This window comes from Protopterus annectens, chromosome 2.part0 (assembly GCF_019279795.1).
Source record: "Protopterus annectens isolate FY-2018-M chromosome 2.part0, PAN1.0, whole genome shotgun sequence".
Lineage (NCBI taxonomy): Eukaryota > Metazoa > Chordata > Ceratodontiformes > Protopteridae > Protopterus > Protopterus annectens.
Window position 1 is genome coordinate 314,717,099 of NC_056728.1, and position 20,799 is coordinate 314,737,897.

Consider the following 20,799-nt stretch of genomic DNA (forward strand, 5'->3'; position numbering starts at 1 on the left):
ACTATACTAGTTACAGGAAAAGTGGGAAACAAGTGCAAATGCAGGCTTTTAAACCAGAAAGTTGAAAGAGATGGTAAAACTGCTCAAACGGCCAATAAACTACAATTTCTGGGCCAGAAACCACTCCTCTTCTGGTAGATAGGCTACCTAGTGCTTACCACTCCCACTGACAAGCTAGAAGGCTTCCCTCCAATACAGAAAGGCTTGGGGGGGCTTAGAAGCTTACAAACCGTCCTGGATACAGCAAATCTGTATCTGGGCTAGACTAGTTACAGGAAAGGTGGGAAACAAGTGCAAATGCGGGCTTTTAAACCAGAAAATTGAAAGAGATGGAAAAAACTGCCCAAGCAGCCAATACACTACAATTTCTGGGCCAGAAACCACTTCTCTTGTGGTAGATAGGCTACCTAGTGCTTACCTCTCCCACTGATAAGCTAGAAGGCTTCCCCTCCAACAGAGAAAGGCTTGGGGGCTCAGATGCTTACAAACAGTCCTGGATACAGCAAATCTGCATCTGGACTAGACTAGTTACAGGAAAAGCAAAAAACAAGCTTAGATTTTTTTTTTACAGAAAAGCAGTTAAAACAGCACTAAAAACAATTCAAGTGCAGTGTAAGCTAGCACAAAAGTGTGTAGCACTATTAAAGCAAATACAGTTTAAATAAATGCAATTTATTCAAACTGTATTATGAACTTAATTCAATTATTGTTTTATTCAACTCTGAACAGTTAAAAAGTGCCAAAAACTATACTTATCAGCTGAGAAGCACACTCAATCAGAACACAAGGAGATTCTAGTGTGGAAAGGGAGAAAGGAGAAACAGAAGAAATTTACTTGCATTTGCAGTCAGTTGGACAGTCCTAAATGCTGTAGCACTCCCTGTGTGGTCTTGACTGTAGCAACTGCTTGCTACAGTTTAAAAGAATTGTTTTAATAAAACCAGGATGCTGTAGTGTTTCCTTTGTGGTTTAAACTGTAGCAAATGCTTATTTGCTACAGTTTAAAAGAAAAAAAAACAGATTTGCTTGTTTCTTTTTTTTTTAAATTAAAACCTGAGCACTGCAGTGCTCCCTGTGTCTAAACTATAGCAACTGCTTGCTACATTTGACACATTTAAAAAAGATTCATTTGCTTGTTTTTTTACAATAAAAATTGAGCACTGTAGCACACTGTGTATGGTGTACACTGTTATCAACTGTTTTTTTTTTTTTGTTTTTACTAAAACCTAAGCTCTGTAGTTCTCCGTACATCTTATTAACTGTAATAGCCACACTGCATGACCACATACTAGTGGCACCAATAAATTAAAGAAAGGGGACACAAATCTGTGATATTTTACTTTAGGACTCACCATCTTAGTTCACGCAGATATGGAGGTGCCAGCTTGATTGACATATACTACATAACTTGATTTAACACATATCTTAATTTCCTTTTATAGTAGCAAAAACAAATGACCTTGTGCAGCATAATTTTACAGTACAGTCAATTAAAGTGTACAATTTTTAACCTGTCACATTGATATTGTGGTTGTGTTTTTTTTCATCGTTTTTGTCGGTCTGGTTTTTAAACGTGTTTCTCAGTAGTATCCCACATTCCTGCAGGAAGCAGGACATTATGTGCATACCTCTTAACTGTCCAGATATTTACCTTATATTGTTTGGTCTGTTCCTCATAAAATCGGTTATTTTCTGGTAGATGAATGGAATGATCTGAGGGCTGAAGCAGGGACGTCGGGAGGCATACGCACTGTACTGATTTCAGTACAACTTCTTTAGAAGAGGGGGTAGCTTTTTTATAAAAAAAAAAAACGTACGTACATATTTTTTCTTTTTTAAACAGTGTTGGCTCCTTTAAGGAGGATACCAGCCAGTCGGAAGTGAGCTCACGTCATGTCCGGCTGGCTGTGAGTGGGAAATGTGCAGTAGTGAGTGAGTGGAAGACAATCGCAAATGGATTATCGCTGCGAGTGGGAAATGTGCAGTAGTGGGTGAGTGGAAGACAATCGCAAATGGATTATCGCTGCGAGCATGAAATGTGAAGATGTAGTGAGTGGAAGGCAATTGCAAACAGATTATCAGGTAAGGTGTGTGTGTGAGAAATGTGCAGTAGTGAAAGACAAATGTGTGTGTGAGAAATGTGCAGTAGTGAAAGACAAGTGTGTGTGTGAGAGAAATGTGCAGTAGTGAAAGACAAGTATGTGTGTGTGAGAAATATGCAGTAGTGAAAGACAAGTGTGTGTGAGAAATGTGCAGTAGTGAAAAGTGTGTGTGTGTGTGTGTGTGTGTGTGTGTGTGTATGTATGTGTGTAAATGCCCCCACATAATACACCTGCTGGCTATAGGTGTTTAGGCTCAAATCCTGTACCTTTGCTTCAGGGTAAGAAGAGCCTAAAGTCCCTAACCACCACCATTTCTGAACTTTGTTCAGATTTGTTTTTCTAACAGTTGTGAGTTATGGTGAGAAGTGAGAACTGAAGTTGTATTTCCCCCATTATTGTTTTTGTTGTTTGTCCAGCTTTTTTGTGCTAAGGTGTGAAGTGAGAACTGAATTTGTATTCCCTAATTATTGGCTTTGTTTGTCCAGTTTTTTTTTGTGCTAAGAGGTTGAGAGCTATCTAATTGAGAGCCATTAAGTTTGTCTTTCTATTTTTCAAACTGCTGATTTAGCATAGTGGTATGTTGCACTGACTGTAGTGCATGTGGTTCTGGGTTCAAGACATGCATGGTGATAACACAGTATTTTATTCTAGCAACTTTACAACATTATACAAGCAATATTTAAAATGTGTCCCTGGTTTTTGGGCTTTTGTCCCCCTCCCCAATAAATGTTGGCTTTTTCCAGATTTCTTGTGCTGCAAAGTTCAGAGATACAGCTGAGTGTCGACATTTTACAAGGAGCTGAGAGCTGCAGGGGAACTAAAGTTTAGTGCTGCTTATGCTAAGTTTGCTTGTACTGTTAATAGCACAACAGGTAGTATACTTGCATTTGATACAGAAGGCTGTGGGTTCTTCTTCCACAGTAGGAAGATTCATTGCTGATACTGCACTGTGTTGGAAAGGGGGGTGGATGCTGTAGTCTGTTTTGGCGAAGATATCTAGTAGTAACTATGAACCTGCTATCAGTTTGCCATCCATTCCCTATTGCAATATTACTAGCGCATCATTGTTTTTAATGCAACATAGGCAATTTATTCCTCAAGGGCAACAGGCACTTTGTAGATGAAACCATGAAATATAAAGTTGTTTGCTAGCAGCAGCCTCTTCATTAGTTACAGATTTCTTTAATGTGGAATTATGTAGATGGCTTTTACTAGTTCAGAGATTGTGCATATTTACTGATACTGGTGGACTGTAGAAGTTTGAGTAGACTTTTATGATGGAAATGTTATGAATTGGGCTGTTTTGTCATTATTGGTGCATGTATTTTGTTTCATTGGTTACTGGAAAAATGTTCAAAACAATAAATTTAAAACGCTCTCTAACAACTATACTGTATTGTACAAGGAATATAATTTAATACAATCAGGAAGGTGTATCAAAGAGCATGTGTATGTTTCATGTGCAAGGGGCCTATGATTTGAAAACAGCCCAAAGTTCATCTTTATCTGCCACTGGCAAAATGTATTTTCTTTGAATATGGGTTTCAATGCTGTTTCAATGAATGTGAGTTTCAAGGGCAAAGAAGTTTTAATGCTAAGTCTAGTTTCATTGTGAGACTGCATTGCTTTGTTTAGCAGATATGTATTGGTGTTCGTGCTGTAAAATGCAAAATAAAACTTTTCTGGCAAATTATTTAGGAATGACGTTACTAAATAATGACCGACGTTAAGTTTCAGACGTCATAATCTTCAGAAAAATACATGCTAAAGCAAGACCTGATATTCTATCAACTGTCTTAAGTTTACACAATATCAATTTTTAGTACTGTTTGTATGCCCCCCAATATATTTGGCCTTGTCCAGATTTCCTGCATTAAGAGGTTGAGAGGTATGTGCAAGTAAATTGCTTTATAGAATTAGGAATATCCAAACCTCTCAACTGTCCCCAATTTTGGCTCAAAATGTTGCTCTCCCCCTAATAATCTCTCCGCAAAATAGCAATTTTGGAAGAAAATGTGGAGGGTTTACTTTTATAAATAACTGTAATGATCAGAGTTATACATTACTTTTATTTCAGAAATGCATGTAGATTCTCTAATTTTGTTAGCTGCTCAAGTCAACTGTGCTCATATTAAAATGGTGTCCCTTCTTTGACAGGTTCCCAGCTGTATTGTCTGGCAATTTTATATTTTTGCATCACATTTTTGGTCCGTTTTTCATAAAATTGTGGTTTTCTGGCAAATTAGTGGCAAATCATTAAAGACTGACGTTAGAAAATAATGGTAGACATTTGAGTTTTAGATTTCATACCTTTCAGAAAATCCGTACTAATGCAAGACCTACTACTATTATCTTTCTAAGTTTATAAGAGCAATATTTAAAAAAAATGTCCTTATTTTTGGGCCTTTGCCTCAGTTTTATTTATGAGTTTGTTGCTCTAAGAGGTTGAGAGGTGTGTGTGTGTATGTGTGGTAGGTAGGTAGCATACCTCTCAACTGTCCAAATTTTGCAGAATGTCCAGATTTTTGCCCCATATTTTTTGTTTGTTCCTCATAAATTTTGTGATTTTCTAGAAAAATCATTGAAGGCTGAAGTTGCTAAATAATGACAGACATTTGAGTTTCAGACGTCATGTCCTTTAGAAAAATTCATACTAGCACAAATCCTGTTTTTCTAGCAAAGTTCTCATACTAGCACAAATCCTGTTATTCTAGCAACTTTCTAAGTTCACGAGAGCATTATTTAATATCTGTCCCTGTTTATTTTAGGCTTTGTCCATATTTCTTGCACCAAGAGGTAGGTAAGGGTGTGTGCGTGAATGAAACACCCTAGTTAGGGGTAGCAGGTAATTAGTAATTTACTCAAGCTCAAAACCTGTACCTTAGTTACAGAAAACAAAAGCATGAATCCTCAACCACAACTACCATGCTGCATTTTTCAAAGAACTGACTTTCAGGTTCTTTTTCGATTCAAGGAACCGAGTTTGAGTGAATCTATATTAGATTACTGAAGAGGCATTACAGTGAATGCCTCATCGACACTAAAACAGCGAACCGTGAATTACGAGAATGGCTGTAGCTTGGCTGGTGACGGGGGTAGCAGTTTGAGAGCTGAGAGTACAAATTTGAAAATCTTAGCTACACCCCTGGGCTGACGTCACTAAAAATGATGTACATTTGAGTTTCAGACTTCATATCCTTCACAAAAACGTACGCTAATACAAATCCTGTTTATCAACTTTCTAAATTTATAAGCGCAATATTTAAAATGTGTCCATATTTTTGGGCCTTAGTCCTCCCATTATGACAGGCTTTGTCCATATGTATTAAGCTATTCTCTACTCAAACTTTATACTGATTAGATGTCCAGATTTTTGGCTAGATATCGCTACATTTCAATGGCTTTCCCTCCTATTTTCAATGTCTGCAGGTTGACAGGTATGAGCCAGTCCTGGTTCCATATTTTTAGGACAAGTCGTCTTTAATGACAGGTTGTGAAATATAACACGTGTCTTAGAATACTGCTCTGTAGTTGCTTAATTCGTCGATTTTTAAGTAAGCCGCATTCCGTTGCTAGGCTACCGTCAACAACGGAATCTTGCAGAACCCGTACATCGATGATAGCTACCGTATGGTAAATATTGGAATTGCGGTGTCCGTGAAATGTGGTGAAAACGAATACAGCAGGATCTATAACTTTTAGTCGCCCGCAGGTCATAAAGACACCGGTTGCGGATCCATGCCCCATCAGAACTGTGAAATAAGTGGCTGCTTACTTGTTTTGTTACACAAATGGGAGCAGCAGCGAGTGCTAAACGAATTAAACCCCTGCCGCGGAAGCAAGCCGGCATAACACCCAGGTCAGAATAAGTGTATTTTCACGAATAGTAACGATTGCCTTTCAAACACGTGAAGCACTGAATACACGTGCCTTTCATGTTGTTTATTTGTATTACGAGCTCTGCGCATACACCAAGCAACTTTTTGTTTTAACTGGAAATGTAGTCTTAGTTACTTTATCTTCTCAGATTAAGCTTTTCCGAGTCTATAACGTTTCCGTCATTGGTTAACTTTCACGTTCTAGCACCTTGTATAATTTCACCGTTTGACAATCAGCTGTTGAGAGAGAAGAGCCAACTGTAAAGTCAGTTCCGTGGCATGGTGCGTTAGAAGGGAATGCCCCGATATTATATTAGAAAATCTACTAGTCTAGTGAAACTAAAATATACTAAGTTGTAGGGTACTACATCGAAAGCCGTACAACACCAATGGCGTTACATCATACTTCAGTTGCGTTGAGGTTTAGACAAACGGTGGGCGATGGACGCCTCTCAAGCGTAACTCAATACGGTGAACATTCTTCATTTTCACGTTCCTCGAAGTTACACATTGAAGGGTCTGTCACTTAATTTCACCGTTAGGAATTTGTTTTATTGCTATTCCATGGTAAAAAGAAGTAAATCATTCATCAGAAGAACTTTTTATCACTATGAAGTAGTAGCGCATCCGCCGATTGTTTATATTAGGACACATCAGGATACGCAATAGCCACCCCCGGTTTGAAGTAAGGGCGACAATGGAGAACACAGGACCGAGTGTAAGTGCAAATCCAGAAAGTCGAGTGCTTTCCATCATCACCTGAAACTATTTACGTACCTCTCGCGTGTACCTTCTTACGAGGAACGTACCCAAATTGGGGATCTTAAAATGTTCATGTTCCACTTTGATAGGGTCTGTCACACATTCAGTGTTAGGAATTTTTAACTGATATCCATGATAAATAGAAAATAATCATATTAATTAATTAAAAGATCTTTATGAGCAAAACCAGAATATTTTTATTATCCCATGATGACCTTTTTAGGTGAAGTTGTTTGCCCATTTGCTGCACATTATGAGGGCTAGTGTTCCTTGTTTCGGAGATGGAAGGTTGAGAGCTGCAATTACTGACAATAAATATGATAAAAGTGAACAGCTGTTCGTTATTGCTGTGCATTATTATCTCCCGGGCTGTCCACGACATTAATTAGAAAAATGCTTAACACTGAATGGTAAGGGCATGCCCTTCAAATGTGGAACAGTGAGGAACTTGGGCTTTTTAAGACTGAAAGTGAGGAACAGTACGAGTAACAATAATGGCCCTTCTACCCCTTGGGTCTAGCTTGCCCCTGTTTATTGAGCAAAGAAATTGAGGACTGTCAACTGAGGAGATGATATGCAGCAGCTCCTAAATGTTACGCAACTGCCGTAACTTTCTGAGAGCTACGCAAAAACACTGGTGCGGTCCAAAGTTCTTCATTATATCCCCGTGTGTGCAGTCATTAATTCAAGCTGCCGATTTAGGGAGAAAGGAAGGTGGGTTACACTTAATAAAATGACAATAATGAGAGTTAGAAAGTGCTTGCTGAATCTCGTCGATTTTAGGGAGAAAGGAAGGTGGGTTACACTTAATAAAATGGCAATAATTACAGTTAGAAAGTGTTTACTGAATCTGCAGTTTCTCATTCAATATATTTCTCCTGCTGATTCTAGTGATACTTTACAAAGATGCCTGATTGTGGAGGTGAGAAAAGTTGAGAGCTATGGGAAAGATCTTGGTGCGCATCTCTCAAAAAGTCCATGATTTTGCCGAGTTAGGGTCTGTATGTGTGTGTTTGTCCCTCCTAAAATGCTGGATTTTTGGCTGATAAATCAATGAAATTTCCAGACAGCCAATGATTTCATTACAAAAAATGTGTATTAAAACCTGTCCTCTATAATTTATGTAGGATTAGTAAGACCAACCGTTAAAATAAAAATGTTTCTGATTTTGGACACTTTTCTACCCACTAAGTTTACATTTGACAATGTTTCTTGAGCAAAGAAGTTGAGAGGCAAAGTTTGGTAACTGGTATTTCACTGTGGCAACTGAATCCCCTAGTAATGCTGTATATAAGGATTTACAACTTGCGTCCTAACTAGTTTTTTCCCTCATATTTTCAGTCTGTTTCTCATAAAATTTATGAATTTCTGGAAAATTACTGAAAACTAAAGTTATTAAATAATAACATACATTTGGGTTTCAGACTTCCTTCAGTAAATGCATTCTAATGTAAATCCTGTTATTCTAGCATTTTTCTAAGTTTATAAGAACAATATTTAAAATCTGTCCCTATTGCCCCCCCCCCCCCCCCCCCATAATTTTAGGTTTTGTCCATATTTCTTATGCTAATATGTTGAGAGGTATGATTTGTAAAAAAAGAGAACTCAATAGATTATATGCAGCATCTACTAGATGTTATGCAGCTGCCGTAATATTCTGAGAGCTGCTGGCATTGTCCAGTGTTCTCCATTATCACCTAAGTGGGCCGGCATTGTAATTATAATTTGTTGTAATTGTCATTTTATATATAAGATCTTAAAATGAGATATTAAAAAAGCTAGACAGCTTAAGTCTGTCTGGAGGCTTTACCCCCTCCCCCCTACACACACACATTATAGGACTACAAGACAGAAGAACTTAATAGTCTGTAGCAGATGTTGCAGGGGGGAATGGCAGTCCCCTTGCTGGATGTCTATAGTCTTTCACTCTTATTAAGTCAGTAATGCCTGACAGTAAAAGTTTCAAAATTTTACTTAAACTTTTTACTATTTCCAGAAAAAAAATAACATTTAAAAAAAACATCCCCACTACCATAGGTTCATAGGTTCATACTAGGCTATCTGCTCCAGGGCATTTATAAGCCTAGCCAGAGTATGTTTGGCTTTCGCCACCCATTTTAAATTAATTTTGCTATGCCCTTTTTCGAGGTTAGTATACTGTGCCTCTGTCTAACAGTGACACAGAAGTGATACCCGGGGTAAACCTACAATCTCCCATCCACTCATCAAGATTCCTCTTGAAGAGAGTCAATGAGGGACTCTGCCTAACCTGGACTGGGATTTTATTCCAGAGTTGTTATGAGAATTGTTATGGCTAGGCTTGTATAGGCCCTAGGGCTGATAGCCTAGTACCAACCTATGAATCTATGAGTGAAGGGAGCCTCTGGGTTATGAATCTGTCCCTCCAGCATGTCCTATTTATTTCAGTGCTGAGGTTCAAGTCTCTCGAGCGTGTAGCTCGATGGGATTTGGATTTTTTGAGGTGCAGCATGTCCCTTAATTCCGGGTTGGACATGGCTTTATACGTCAGGCACAGGTCGCCTCTGAGCAGGCGGTATGCCACTGAGTAGAGCTGGAGTTTCTTTAACCGGGCAGCATATGGCATCTGTTTGAGCCCTTTGATCCTCTTGGTGAGGTACTTTTGGGGTCTTTCCAGTTGCTGCAGGTGTTTGGTAAGGTACATCCCAAAAGGGGCATTGTACTCGATTATGGGCCTGATGAGGGAAGAGTAAAGAGGCACGATGACCTCCCCTAATCTAGATGTGAATCCCTTCATGATTAGGTGGGCTATGTAAAATGTTTTTCTAACCACTTTGGCCACGTGGTTGTCAAATGAGAGATTGCTATCAACTTGGGTCCCCAGGTCCCTAATTACTTCTTCTGTACTTAATGGATTACCATCTATGTGGTAATTTGTGGGCACTTTGTTTTTGCCAAAGGGGATGACTATACACTTTTTGGCATTTAGCTTGAGGCCATGGCTCTGGCACCAGTTGTCTGTTTTTATGAGGCCCTTTTGGAGGATGCTTGTGTCGGCTGGAGAGTCGATTATGGCGCCCAGTTTGCAGTCATCTGCGAACTTGGTCAGCCACAGTCGTTCTGTGTTGGCCTGTACCTCCAAGAAATATATACCGAACAAGAGAGGTCCCAGGACTGAGCCTTGTGGGACACCACTTGTAACTGGTTTGGAGTCTGATATGGCTCCAGCAATTCTAACCATGTGGCTTCTGTCCTTGAGCCAGTTTGCAACCCATCTAGTGACATAGGGGTTTATATTTAAGCTAGTGAGCTTATCTATAATGCCCGAGTGGGGTATTGTATCGAAGGCTTTTGCGAGGTCCAGGTAGGCTGTGTGGACCACCTTCCCTTCGTCATTGGCCTTGGTGACTGTTTCAAAGAAGTCGACCAGGTTTAAGAGGCAGGATCTGCCCTTAACAAAGCCGAACTGGGTAGGATCCAGTGTCTGTAGGTCCCCAATATCTTTATTTATGAGGTCCATGATGATCCTTTCCATAGTTTTGCAGACCAAGCTAGTCAGGCTTATGGGGCGATAGTTTCCAGGGTCCGTTGAGGCACCACCTTTGTGGAGAGGGACCACTATTGCTGTACGCCACTCTTTGGGTTCATATCCTGTAGTAAGGCTGAGATTGAACAGTAGTTTTATGTTTGGGTTTAGCTCTTCTTGGAGTTCATGTAGGACGCAGCCTGGGACACCGTCTGGTCCCATTGATGCTGTGTTTTTTGCTTTGGAGAGGGCGGCTCTTACCTGAGCATCTGATATGTCAGGGGGGCAGCACTCTGCTGGGATAGATATTTGCCCTTTTGGTGGGGGGGGGGGGGAGAAGTTTGCGCTGAACCTGTCAGCTAGGATGTTGGCAATGTCTGTGGGTTCAGTGTAATTTTTGTCATTTTGGACTAATTCTGAGCATATCTGGGAATTCCCACCCAGGTTCCTAACATAACTAAAGAAAGCCTTGTGATTATACTTAGCGTCCTGTGCAATTTTTCTCTCGAAGCTGGCCTTAGACGATTTTATGAGTGCCCTTAGTTTTTTGCTAATACTGATCAGAGATGCCTTCCCTTTTTGGGATTTTGCTCTATCATGTAGTAGCTTCCTCCTTCTATTGTATAGTTTATTTATGGCTGGGGTCCACCAGACAGGACGTCTGCCTTTGGAGGATTGGGTCTTGGTTTTATTTGGGATTGCATGATCCATGCATTCCTGAAGGTGTTCATAGAATGCATTTATAAAGGATTCTGCGGTCTGGGCCATATTTTCCACAGGCCCAGGGGCTCTGAAGGATTCCACCTCGGTTTTGAGGAGTGTGAAATTTGCTTTAGAGAAGTTTTTCACTGTGGTTTTCTGTGCAGGGGGTGGGGTCGGGATGTGAATATCCAGTGAGATCAGTTTATGGTCTGATCTTACCAGTGAGGGATACACTTCTGGTCTGGAGCATAGAGTCCCCATGTTGGTAATGATCAGGTCCAGTATGTTTTCCCATCTTGTGGGAGTGGTAACAAGTTGTTCCATAGCATTTGAGTTTATGAATTCTAGGAACCTTTGGGCTAGGGTGTTGGAGCTAGAGTAATGCTCCCAGTCTATGTTTGGGTAGTTGAAGTCACCCAATATAATGGTGTTTGGAGAGACCTTCATATTTTTCAGTGTTCTCAGGGAGGCCGAGTGGGGTTCCTGGGTTTGGGAGGGTGGTCTGTAGCAGGCTATAAACTGGAATGTAGTTTTACCCACTGTTAGTTGCACATGGATAGTCTCTGATGCTTCGTGCTTTGCCACCAACCTGGAGGTGTGGGTATCTTTGATGAATATCGATACTCCCCCTCCTTTTGTGGTTCTGTCCAAGTTTTGGTGCCGAAAAGCATGGTATGAGGTATAACCTGGTAGTGCTGGGTTGCTCTCGGGATCCCTGAACCAGGTTTCTGTTACTGCACAGATATCGATGTTCTCCATGCTAAGGAGAGTTTCAAGTGCGTGCATCTTGAGGTTTAGACTTCTGGCGTTGAGTAGCATTACTCTTAGTTTCTTATCCCTTGTGATACCTATGGAGGTGGGTTTGTCTTTTGAGCCTTGCCTAAAAAAGGCTGTATGGGGGTAGCAAGAGCCTTTGCCAATATCCGAAAGCCCAGGGGTGACAGGTGCAAGCCGTCCCTAGCAAAGCATCGTGGCTTGTCGAGCATATCATCCCAGGCTGACAGGCATTGGATCCCCTTTGAATGACACCAGTACTTAAGCCAATTGTTGAAATTGATCATCTTGTCTTCATATTGTGGCATCATTCTTGGTGAGGGTAAGATGCTACTCAAGGTCAGGGTCATACCAGCCTGAGCTACATGCTCAGAGAGCTCCTCTATGTCTCTTTTCATGTAGTCCAGGTAGGTACGTCTCAGATCATTCACACCAGCATGGACAATGACTGAGTCATATTTGTACTTGCCTTGGAGTGACCCGAGTGCTTGTGTTATGTGGCGGATCCTAGCACCCGACTGGCTGCTCACCGTCACCTTCTCCTTGTTCAGCCTGGTGAGCGTGACGTCAGTGTGCCTGACGATAGAGTCACCTATTACAAGTGTATCAGGTGTGTTGTTTAGCCTTAAGGGCTGTGACTGTTCGGCACACTGGCTTTGTGAGATATGTGTTGCACGTGTTTTGTTTTGGGGTAGCGGTTGCTTGGGTGTCTGCTTTGGAGGTCTCTGCTGCTTAGGCAGATCTTTATTTAGAGCCTCTGAGTATGTTTTTGTGTGATTATGTGTTTGGTTTGCTGTCGTGGTAGGTCTATGTGAGACTGGAATTTTGGTGAGTGTGGTTTCCTTCTCCTCCTGACTGGTTATGCCAGTACTGAGTTGAGAGAGCTTAGCCTCCAGTTTGGCTATATGGTTGCATCTCTCACATGTGTTGGAATTTGTTGGGAGGAGGAGAGGGTTGTTTGTGTACATGAGGCAGTTGTAACATTGCCTCAAGATTCCCAGGTTCACCAGCTGGACCGGAGAGGAGATTGACAACTGACCTCTGGACATGCTAGAATAATATTGGGAATTCCTTTATAATTGAAAACAAGGGCCAATGGGGAGTGAGGGTGTAGTGGTTTTAATTTTTAGTGCTGACTTGTATAATTGCTTTAGTGAGCAAGTGCCAGGTAACTTAAGTGCAATGTGTTACAGGTAACTTAAATGCAAAAACGACAAACAGTAACTTTCTTTCAAGTGAAACAAGGAAATAAGTACAGTAAGCAATGCAGATATCACTAGGGATCCACAGAAGCGCTGAGAAGCCGCTTTTTAGGTGGAATTAGTGTTCCAGGGAAATAGCAAGCAAACAAACAGCAAGCATACAAACAAAGCTAGATTCAGCAGGCCTGGATCTAGTCTATGCTACAGCAAACAAGGTGTACCAATTTCAGTAAGAAACAGTTCAAATATGCAGGCACTATAAACCTTTAACCAGAAATTCCCAGCTCAGAAGGGCAGAGTCCAGCCTCTCATCCCACAAGAGTGCAGGCCACGAACCTTCTTAATGTAAAATAACTGGCCTGAAGCCCAAGTGCATAAACTAGAACTAATACACTTTAGGAATAACAGACACTGAGCTCTCAATCAGCAGTTCCCAACTTAGAAGGATGAAAGCTACCTGTCCTGCCACCACAGTGCATGCCACAAACCTTCCTAATGTAAAACAACTGGTCTGAAGCCTAAGTGCTTAATCCAAAAGACTTAGAATGATAGCTACACTTTAATCAAGTTACTACCAAGCAGTAATAAATACAATTGTATACTTTAAAGAATGCCTGGATTAGTGCTCAAGTTATACAAACAAAGCTAGATTCAGCAGGCCTGGATCTAGTCTATGCTACAGCAAACAAGGTGTACCAATTTCAGTAAGAAGCAATTCAGATGTGCATGCACTATAAGCCTTTAACCAGAAATTCCTAGCTCAGAAGGGCAGAGTCCAGCCTCTCCTCCCACAAGAGTGCAGACCACGAACCCTCTTAATGTTAAATAACTGGCCTGAAAGCCCAAGTGCTTAAACCAGAATTAATACACTTTTAGAATAACAGACACTGAGCCCTCAATCAGCAGTTCCCAACTTAGAAGGATGTAAGCTACCTGTTCTGCCACTACAGTACAGACCCCAAACCCTCTCAATGTAAAACAGCTGGTCTGAAGCCCAATTGTTATGCTTAACTTATAGCCCCAGCAGAATGTCAGTCAGGTTGGCACCATCCACACCTGCCTGAGCTAAGATGGTGTGTCTTAAGGTAAGAAATCACAACCGACCCTATGAGCTTTCTAGTTGAAGTAGTTAGTAAGCTGTTAGTAAGTACTCCACATTTGTCCATGCCTCACAACCATCCGTGATTTTCAAGGATATCCCTGATTTTGACTCAAATTTTAGCTTGTCCCTTTTAATCCCTCCTAAAATTGGTGACTTTTGGAGAAAAGGTGACAATGTATACTTTATAAATAATAATAATTAGTTATAACTTTTGTATTTAATAAACGTATATTAATTCACATTCTCTTATTCTGTTAATGTTTCAAGTTAATAGTACTATTATTTTAAAAGTGTCCCTAATAGTCTCTGATTATTTCTGAATTTGACCCTGAGTCTGTTGTCCCTGATTCACTGAAAGTTATGATTTTGTCCATTTGTTCCATATTATGAGAGGCAGTGTTCCTTAGTTTGGAAATAGAAGGTTGAGAGTGATGGTGATGGCATGGGGTGCTCTGTAAAAAGGCACTCAAGCTTTGCACATGTAAGTACGTTGTTACTATGAAACCATTAGGTACAGAAACTTACCTGACTTTTCCATTGCCATCCTTCACCCCACTGAGCACAAAAGTAAAATAGAAAGACACAGTATGTGTTCTATATACCCACTTTTGCTGTGTTAAAAAAAATGTTGATAGGACCTATTGAATTCCGAATAATGTCTATTTCCTGAGCCATATTATTAATTTGTAAGGAAACACATTTGCATATTATAAGGCAGTAGAAATAGAAATGAGCTCCAGGACTGTCCTGTTATAAATTTGCCTTAAGCATATATTGGGCTCCTTATTATGCTGTCGTAAACGCAGGTTGTCAAATGCATCTTTGTCGAACTGTAAAGCGTGAAAAGGCAAAATAGCGAAGCAGCTTTTCAGCGAATTCTTTCCCTGGGAAAGAATTCATTTGGCCGCTTTCGCTACTTTGAGTTTTCGGCACTGCAGTGCAATCTTGGAGTTGGTATGTTTAAGTAAGGGAGTGTGGGGGGTACAGCCCCCCCAACGTTAAGTAATGTTTTAAAGTTTTTTTTTTTCTTTCGGAACAGCGATTGTTTTCCATTGGAAAATAATCGCTGTTCTGAAGTTTCTACGTTTTTAGCTTTTGCTTAACTGGGGTTGATTATCTGTCGTTCGCTCTTCTGAGCGTGCAATATGATAATATAGACCCGTATATTGTTATGCAAGCAATAATGCCTTTTAGGGTGGGCATTGCAGTGAAATAATAGACTGTCCAGAAGTGCTGTGACTGGTGCCAGGTCTTTCCACCCCTGGAAGGGGTATTATCGTTTTGTAACTTCTACCTGGAGAGCATTATTACCTTTAGAAAATGTGCTGTTTCTCTAGTGAGGAAGCCAACTTACTCAAGGACATTAGACCTGACACCTCCCTGCGAATCATGAAACCTGATAAGGGCGGTGGGCTCGTAGTTATGAGCAAGGACGATTACATTAATAAAATGTTTTCACTTCTGTTGTCAGCCGATTACGAGGAAATTTCACTTAATAAAATGAATGTGGCAATCCATAGGGTGGACCTGGCTTTAGAAGATCTTTTTCTCAGTGGTCAGATTACCCTTAGTGACTTAGAATGTATGAAAGTGCAACATCCTAGGACCCCTACGATTTTCAGTCTCCCAAAGATTCATAAATCTTTGGTTGAACCTTCTCCGAGACAGATTATTGATGCGAAGGGATCCAAGACATTCTTCACAGCTCGATATATAGATCAGGCATTAAAAAATATCTTTGATGATTACCCTCCACTACTTAAGGATTTCTGGGACTTTCTTAGAGAGGTTACGGACAGACTATATACAGACTATATAACAATGATCTTCTGTTTGTCTCCATTGATGTCAAAAATTTGTACACCACCATTCCACATGAAAGAGGAATTGACTGGTTTTACCAGTATTTAGCATTACACACCAAAATAGGTAACGACAAAAGCATTAACTTGAGTTCGCTCATGGAAATTGTCCTTAAGAACAATTTTATTAGTTTTGAGGGACAATTATTTAGACAGACCAATGGTGTTGCCATTGGCGCTGCATGTGCACCAACCTTTGCCAATGTTGTTATGGCATTCTGGGAGACTAATGTGTTATTCACTTCAGAATTCAAAAATTCTCTGTGCCTCTATAAAGGTTTTATAGATGACATTATAATTTTTTGGGTGGATTCAGTTGACAGACTGGAGATATTTCTTCGATTTCTCAATACCTTCACTGATTTCTTAGAGATAACCATGACAGTGAATCCTGACCAGGTGAACTTTTTGGATATTTCCTTGACGAAGAACAGGGAGGATGGGAGGTTTGAATCCAACTTATACAGGAAACCTACCCATTCCAACTCTTATTTACACTTTCAGAGTTGGCACCCCATTCATCAGAAAAAAATCTATCGTCAAGGGTCAGTGTGTCAGGCTCGCCAGGATGGTCAAAAAAGAGGTTCAGTTTTTGGATGAATTTATCAAATTGTTTGACATGTTTTGCAGAAGAGGTTATCCCCAAGATTTCTTACATGAAATATTTGATGAAGTTAAGAGGAAGAGACAGCTTGGTATATTTAAGCCCCTTTTAGGTTTAACTGAAATATCAGTAGTAAGTAATGGTGGGCAAGATGAATAAAATTTGGGTTACACTAAGGCTTTGGTGTTGCCCTACAATGGACATTTTAGAGAAATTAAGTTTGTTATCGACAAATTCTGGTCCATTTTCCAACATGACCCAAAGATTGCCAGTAAGCTTGGTGACAGGCCAAATATAGTATACAAAAAGAAGCTTGTCTCAAAATGATGATTGAAAGGAGTTTGGGGTGTCCCAATGAAGGGAGAATGAGTAAATGTGGACACTGCACCCAATGTAAAGTGGTGTTGGAGGGAGCAGAGGTGTTCATACATGGTTATGGAATTATCAGGTTGCAAAGGAAATTCAATTGTGACAGTAAGGGGGTGGTGTATGCGGCAGTCTGTAGTGACTGTTCCTGTTTTTAAATAGGTAAGACAGGCACTTATCGGGTCTACCAACATAGTTATGAAATTAACAAGAGGGGCAAACGTAATGCTTTATTCAGACATGTCAAAACACACCCCACACACACTTTTAAATTTATTGTCATAGAGGGATTGGTCCATGACCCCCGGGGGGTACCCAATGACATGTTAGAATTTATGGAGTTAAAGTGGCAACTCAGAGTCAATACTGGGTGACACCCAGGACTCAATGTTATCTCCATTTCAAGTTATTTAAAGTTGAAATCTATGATAGTTGTCAATCTCGCCTTCATTCTTGCTGGATGGGTTCAGAGCTGAACCTCGGCTCCGACTCGGCCACTTACTAAAGCTCGAGAGCTAATTTTACTGGCTCGAGGCAACCCTATATCCCATGATGCTAGGCGATAACTACCCAGATCTTGTTTGCCGCTTTAGCCAGCAAGGTGCATTTTACTGGCTCTTGGTAAGTGTTGGGAATTATATATATATTTAGTTACCTTCCTGCTTAGTTTTTCCATCCCCTTCTTCGTTTAGCTTTACTTAACAGTTAATTTCAAACTTTTCCCCGTTAGCACTAATTTTTTTCCCTTATCCCAAATTATTCTTCCTCCCCCCTAGGTTAGGCCTTAGGCCTGCTCCCTTTCCTGATAGGGATTCTGTGTTGTATCTGTGGCGTGTTTGTACACTGTATCCCTCCTTTTCCTTAGTTTTTGTGTGGATTGGGCACGTGTTGTGTGTGTGTGTGTGAGTTTTTTTCTTTACATTGTGCCCTTTCACTCCGACAGCTATGTTGAAGGACACAAAGGTCTCAGGCTTCAAGAAGTGTGACTCGTGCTGTCAGAAGATGTCTCTGACAGACGGTCACACTTCTTGTGTTTACTGCCTGGGACCCCTGAACCTGCAGGACTCTTGTTCCATGTGCCATGCATTCAGCCCAAGAGTCCTGCAGGAGCGCAGTAACAAATTAATCTTAAGGGGCTTATTAAAGCCCGAGGGCTCCCCGACTAAGTCTGTGTTGGGGAAGCCTTCGAAGCCAGCCAAGCCATCGGCTCCGAGTTCCAAGCCTTCGGCTGGTGGCTCACTAACTGTGGCAATATTGGCTCCGGCTGGAGCCGATACATCTGAGTCACAGCTTCCAGCATCGGCTCCGCTCTGCACCAATACCTCTGGACCTCAACCCTCACGGTCGGCTCTGGCTGGAGCCGACGTATCTTCGGCTCCCTTGGCTCCATCCGTCTCCAGGAAAAGGTCCAGGTCCCCATCTTTGGAGTCGATCCATTCGGCTCCGGGGTCACCCTTGCTCTCGGAGCGGACTCATCGGAGCCGTTCTTCTCGGTCGTCCAGGCTTTCCGACCATGACCTTGAGAGAGTGGTCAGTAGACTGTTAAAGTCTCAGGCACTGGCCCAAATGCTTCATAGCCCGTCTCATCAGACAGAGGCTAGTTCAACTCCACCAACTATTCCTACTTCGACTCTCCCCCAGAGTTCGGAGCCGGAGCTCCTCAGAGCCGTGAATGTTGTGGCGTCAGAGCCGATACCTCCCCCTTCGGCTCCGTCGTCCTCTGCTCCGATCTCCTCCTTGATGCCTTCGTTGGAGGGATCTGGGCGCCTGGTCTCTCTCGCCGGCTCCGAGGGGGCGAGTGGCATCGGACCCTTGTCCGACCCCGTTCTCCCTCTCGGAGCGTCGGCGTTGGTGAGATCGGCCCCGACATCGGCTTCGGAGACGTCCCTGTCGGTGCGGCCTGGGGCTCCTAGTTCTTTGGAGCGGGAGCCCTCTGGCCTGTCTGACAGGGGAGCCTTCGAAGTGATGAGGAGCGTACTAGCCCCAGTGCATGGTCAACGGTCAGCTCCATCAGCTCCTCCCACTACGGTGCCTGCTGATGTCTCTTCCCACTCTCTTGCTCCCGGACCCAGAGATCCAACACCTCAGGTTTCCCCACTGGGAATATCTTCCTCTTCCGAGGCTTTTCCTGATCCGTCAGGTGAACCTCCGCGCAAGGGGACATGTAAGAGGAAGCATGTGGACTCCCCTGAGTCCATCACATCTGATACCGACTTGGATGAGTCGGAAGGATCCCCAAGGTCCCCCTCTGAGGATGTCTCTTTTTCAGACATCCTTGAAATCCTGAAACAGAGGGGGAACTGGTCTTCCCTTAATCCTTCCGAGGACGAGTCGGTTTACCTGGAGGCGTTTGGTTCTCGACCCTCCACCTCCTGGGTGTCTCCGCTTTTCGACCCCCTTATGGATGTGGTGGCACAGAAGGCGTGGACGGCTCCAGATTCGGTGGAACCCACCCTACGGAGGCCTTCCAAATTTATAACGGCTCCAGCTGATAGACAATTTTTATCAAAAGGTGTCCCAGTTGATGCCATGGTGGTGACTGCAGCCACCAAGAAGGAACTAGCCGATCCTTCAGTGCCTATCCATCCTCCTAACAAGGATTCTGGGACTATGGATAGGTACAGCAAGCGGATGTTTTCTTCAGCGACCTTTGCCATGCGGTCGCTGAATTACTTGTGTCACTTCACCCGCCTTCAGAGAGATGTTCTCAAAGAGTTGGGTGAAGTTTTACAGGATCCGTCAGCTGCTGGGTCCCAAGATAAAATCAACTTACAGCTAGGAACCCTAAACTCCATTGTTAACTCCTCCATGCGGCTCATTTCCTATGCAGCCGATGGAGCGAGTAGGGCCGCAGGCACAGGTGTGGCCTTAAGTCGTCACGCCTGGATGCGGCTTTGTAATTTTGGAGACCCCTTCAAGGCATCCTTCACTAACTCCCCCTTGGATGGTTCGACGTTGTTCGGGCCTCAAGTGAAACACACCTTGACCAGATGCGAGCAAGATGGCAAGACTCTTTCTGCCGTAGGAGTCCGTTTCTCGACCCCTTCCAGACCATATCCTAAGGGTCAAAAGGGTGGAAAAATGTGGTTCCGCAAATCACAAGGAGTCACGCCTGACGCAAGAGGTCAGTTTACCCCCAGAGGCAGAGGGGGTAACAACAACAGACGCCGCCCAAGAGGCAGAGGGCGTCCGCAGAATCAGGGTAACAGAGAGTCTCTCTCTGACAAACCCTTCCAACATCCCTGAGATGTTGCCCGACTGTCCACCTTCGGAGGCAGTCGGGGGAAGATTATCGCTGTACCCAAAAGCCTGGCTCTCCCTCACTTTAGACAAATGGGTACAGTCGGTTATATCTGAGGGTTACAAAATTCCCTTTATCCAAACCCCAACTCAACAAAAGGGAACCCTTCCAGACTTTCCACCCAGTCTAAGGGGAACAAGCAGTGCTAGAAATTTCAAAACTACTAGCAAAAAGAGCCATCCAGCCAGTCCCAGCAGACCAAATAGGATCCGGAGTCTACTCAAAGTTCTTTTTGGTACCAAAAAAAACAGGGGACTGGAGACCAATATTAGATCTCAGCAAACTAAACAAGTTTGTAAAAAAGACAAGATTCCGGATGGTCACGCTACAGTCCATTCTACCCTTTCTGGGCAAGGACAATTGGATGTGCTCTGCGGACCTTCAGGATGCGTACTATCACATCAAAATTCACAGGCACTCCAGAAGGTTTCTCCGTTTCCGGCTGGGGGCCAGTCACTACCAATTCAGAGCCCTGCTCTTTGGTCTCACTACAGCCCCCAGAGTGTTCACCAAATGTATGGCAGTGGTTACGGCTCACCTGAGACGCCAAGGATTCCAGGTGTTTCCGTAAATAGACGACTGGCTCCTCACTGCCACCACCAGGCATCAACTTCTTCAGGCCTGAGATTACACCATCCA

At 42.4% G+C, this 20,799-nt stretch overlaps 1 protein-coding gene across 1 annotated transcript in view; it reads left to right on the forward strand.

The window, feature by feature from the left end:
* Positions 1-5,650: 5,650 nt before the first annotated feature.
* CCDC192 (coiled-coil domain containing 192) overlaps positions 5,651-20,799 on the forward strand; it is a 1,678,242-nt gene continuing 1,663,093 nt past the window's right edge. Inside the window, exon 1 of the mRNA XM_044060800.1 lies at positions 5,651-5,961. Within this exon, the coding sequence (XP_043916735.1) occupies positions 5,894-5,961 (68 nt within the window). The 5' untranslated portion in view covers positions 5,651-5,893. The remainder of the gene's footprint in view (positions 5,962-20,799) is intronic.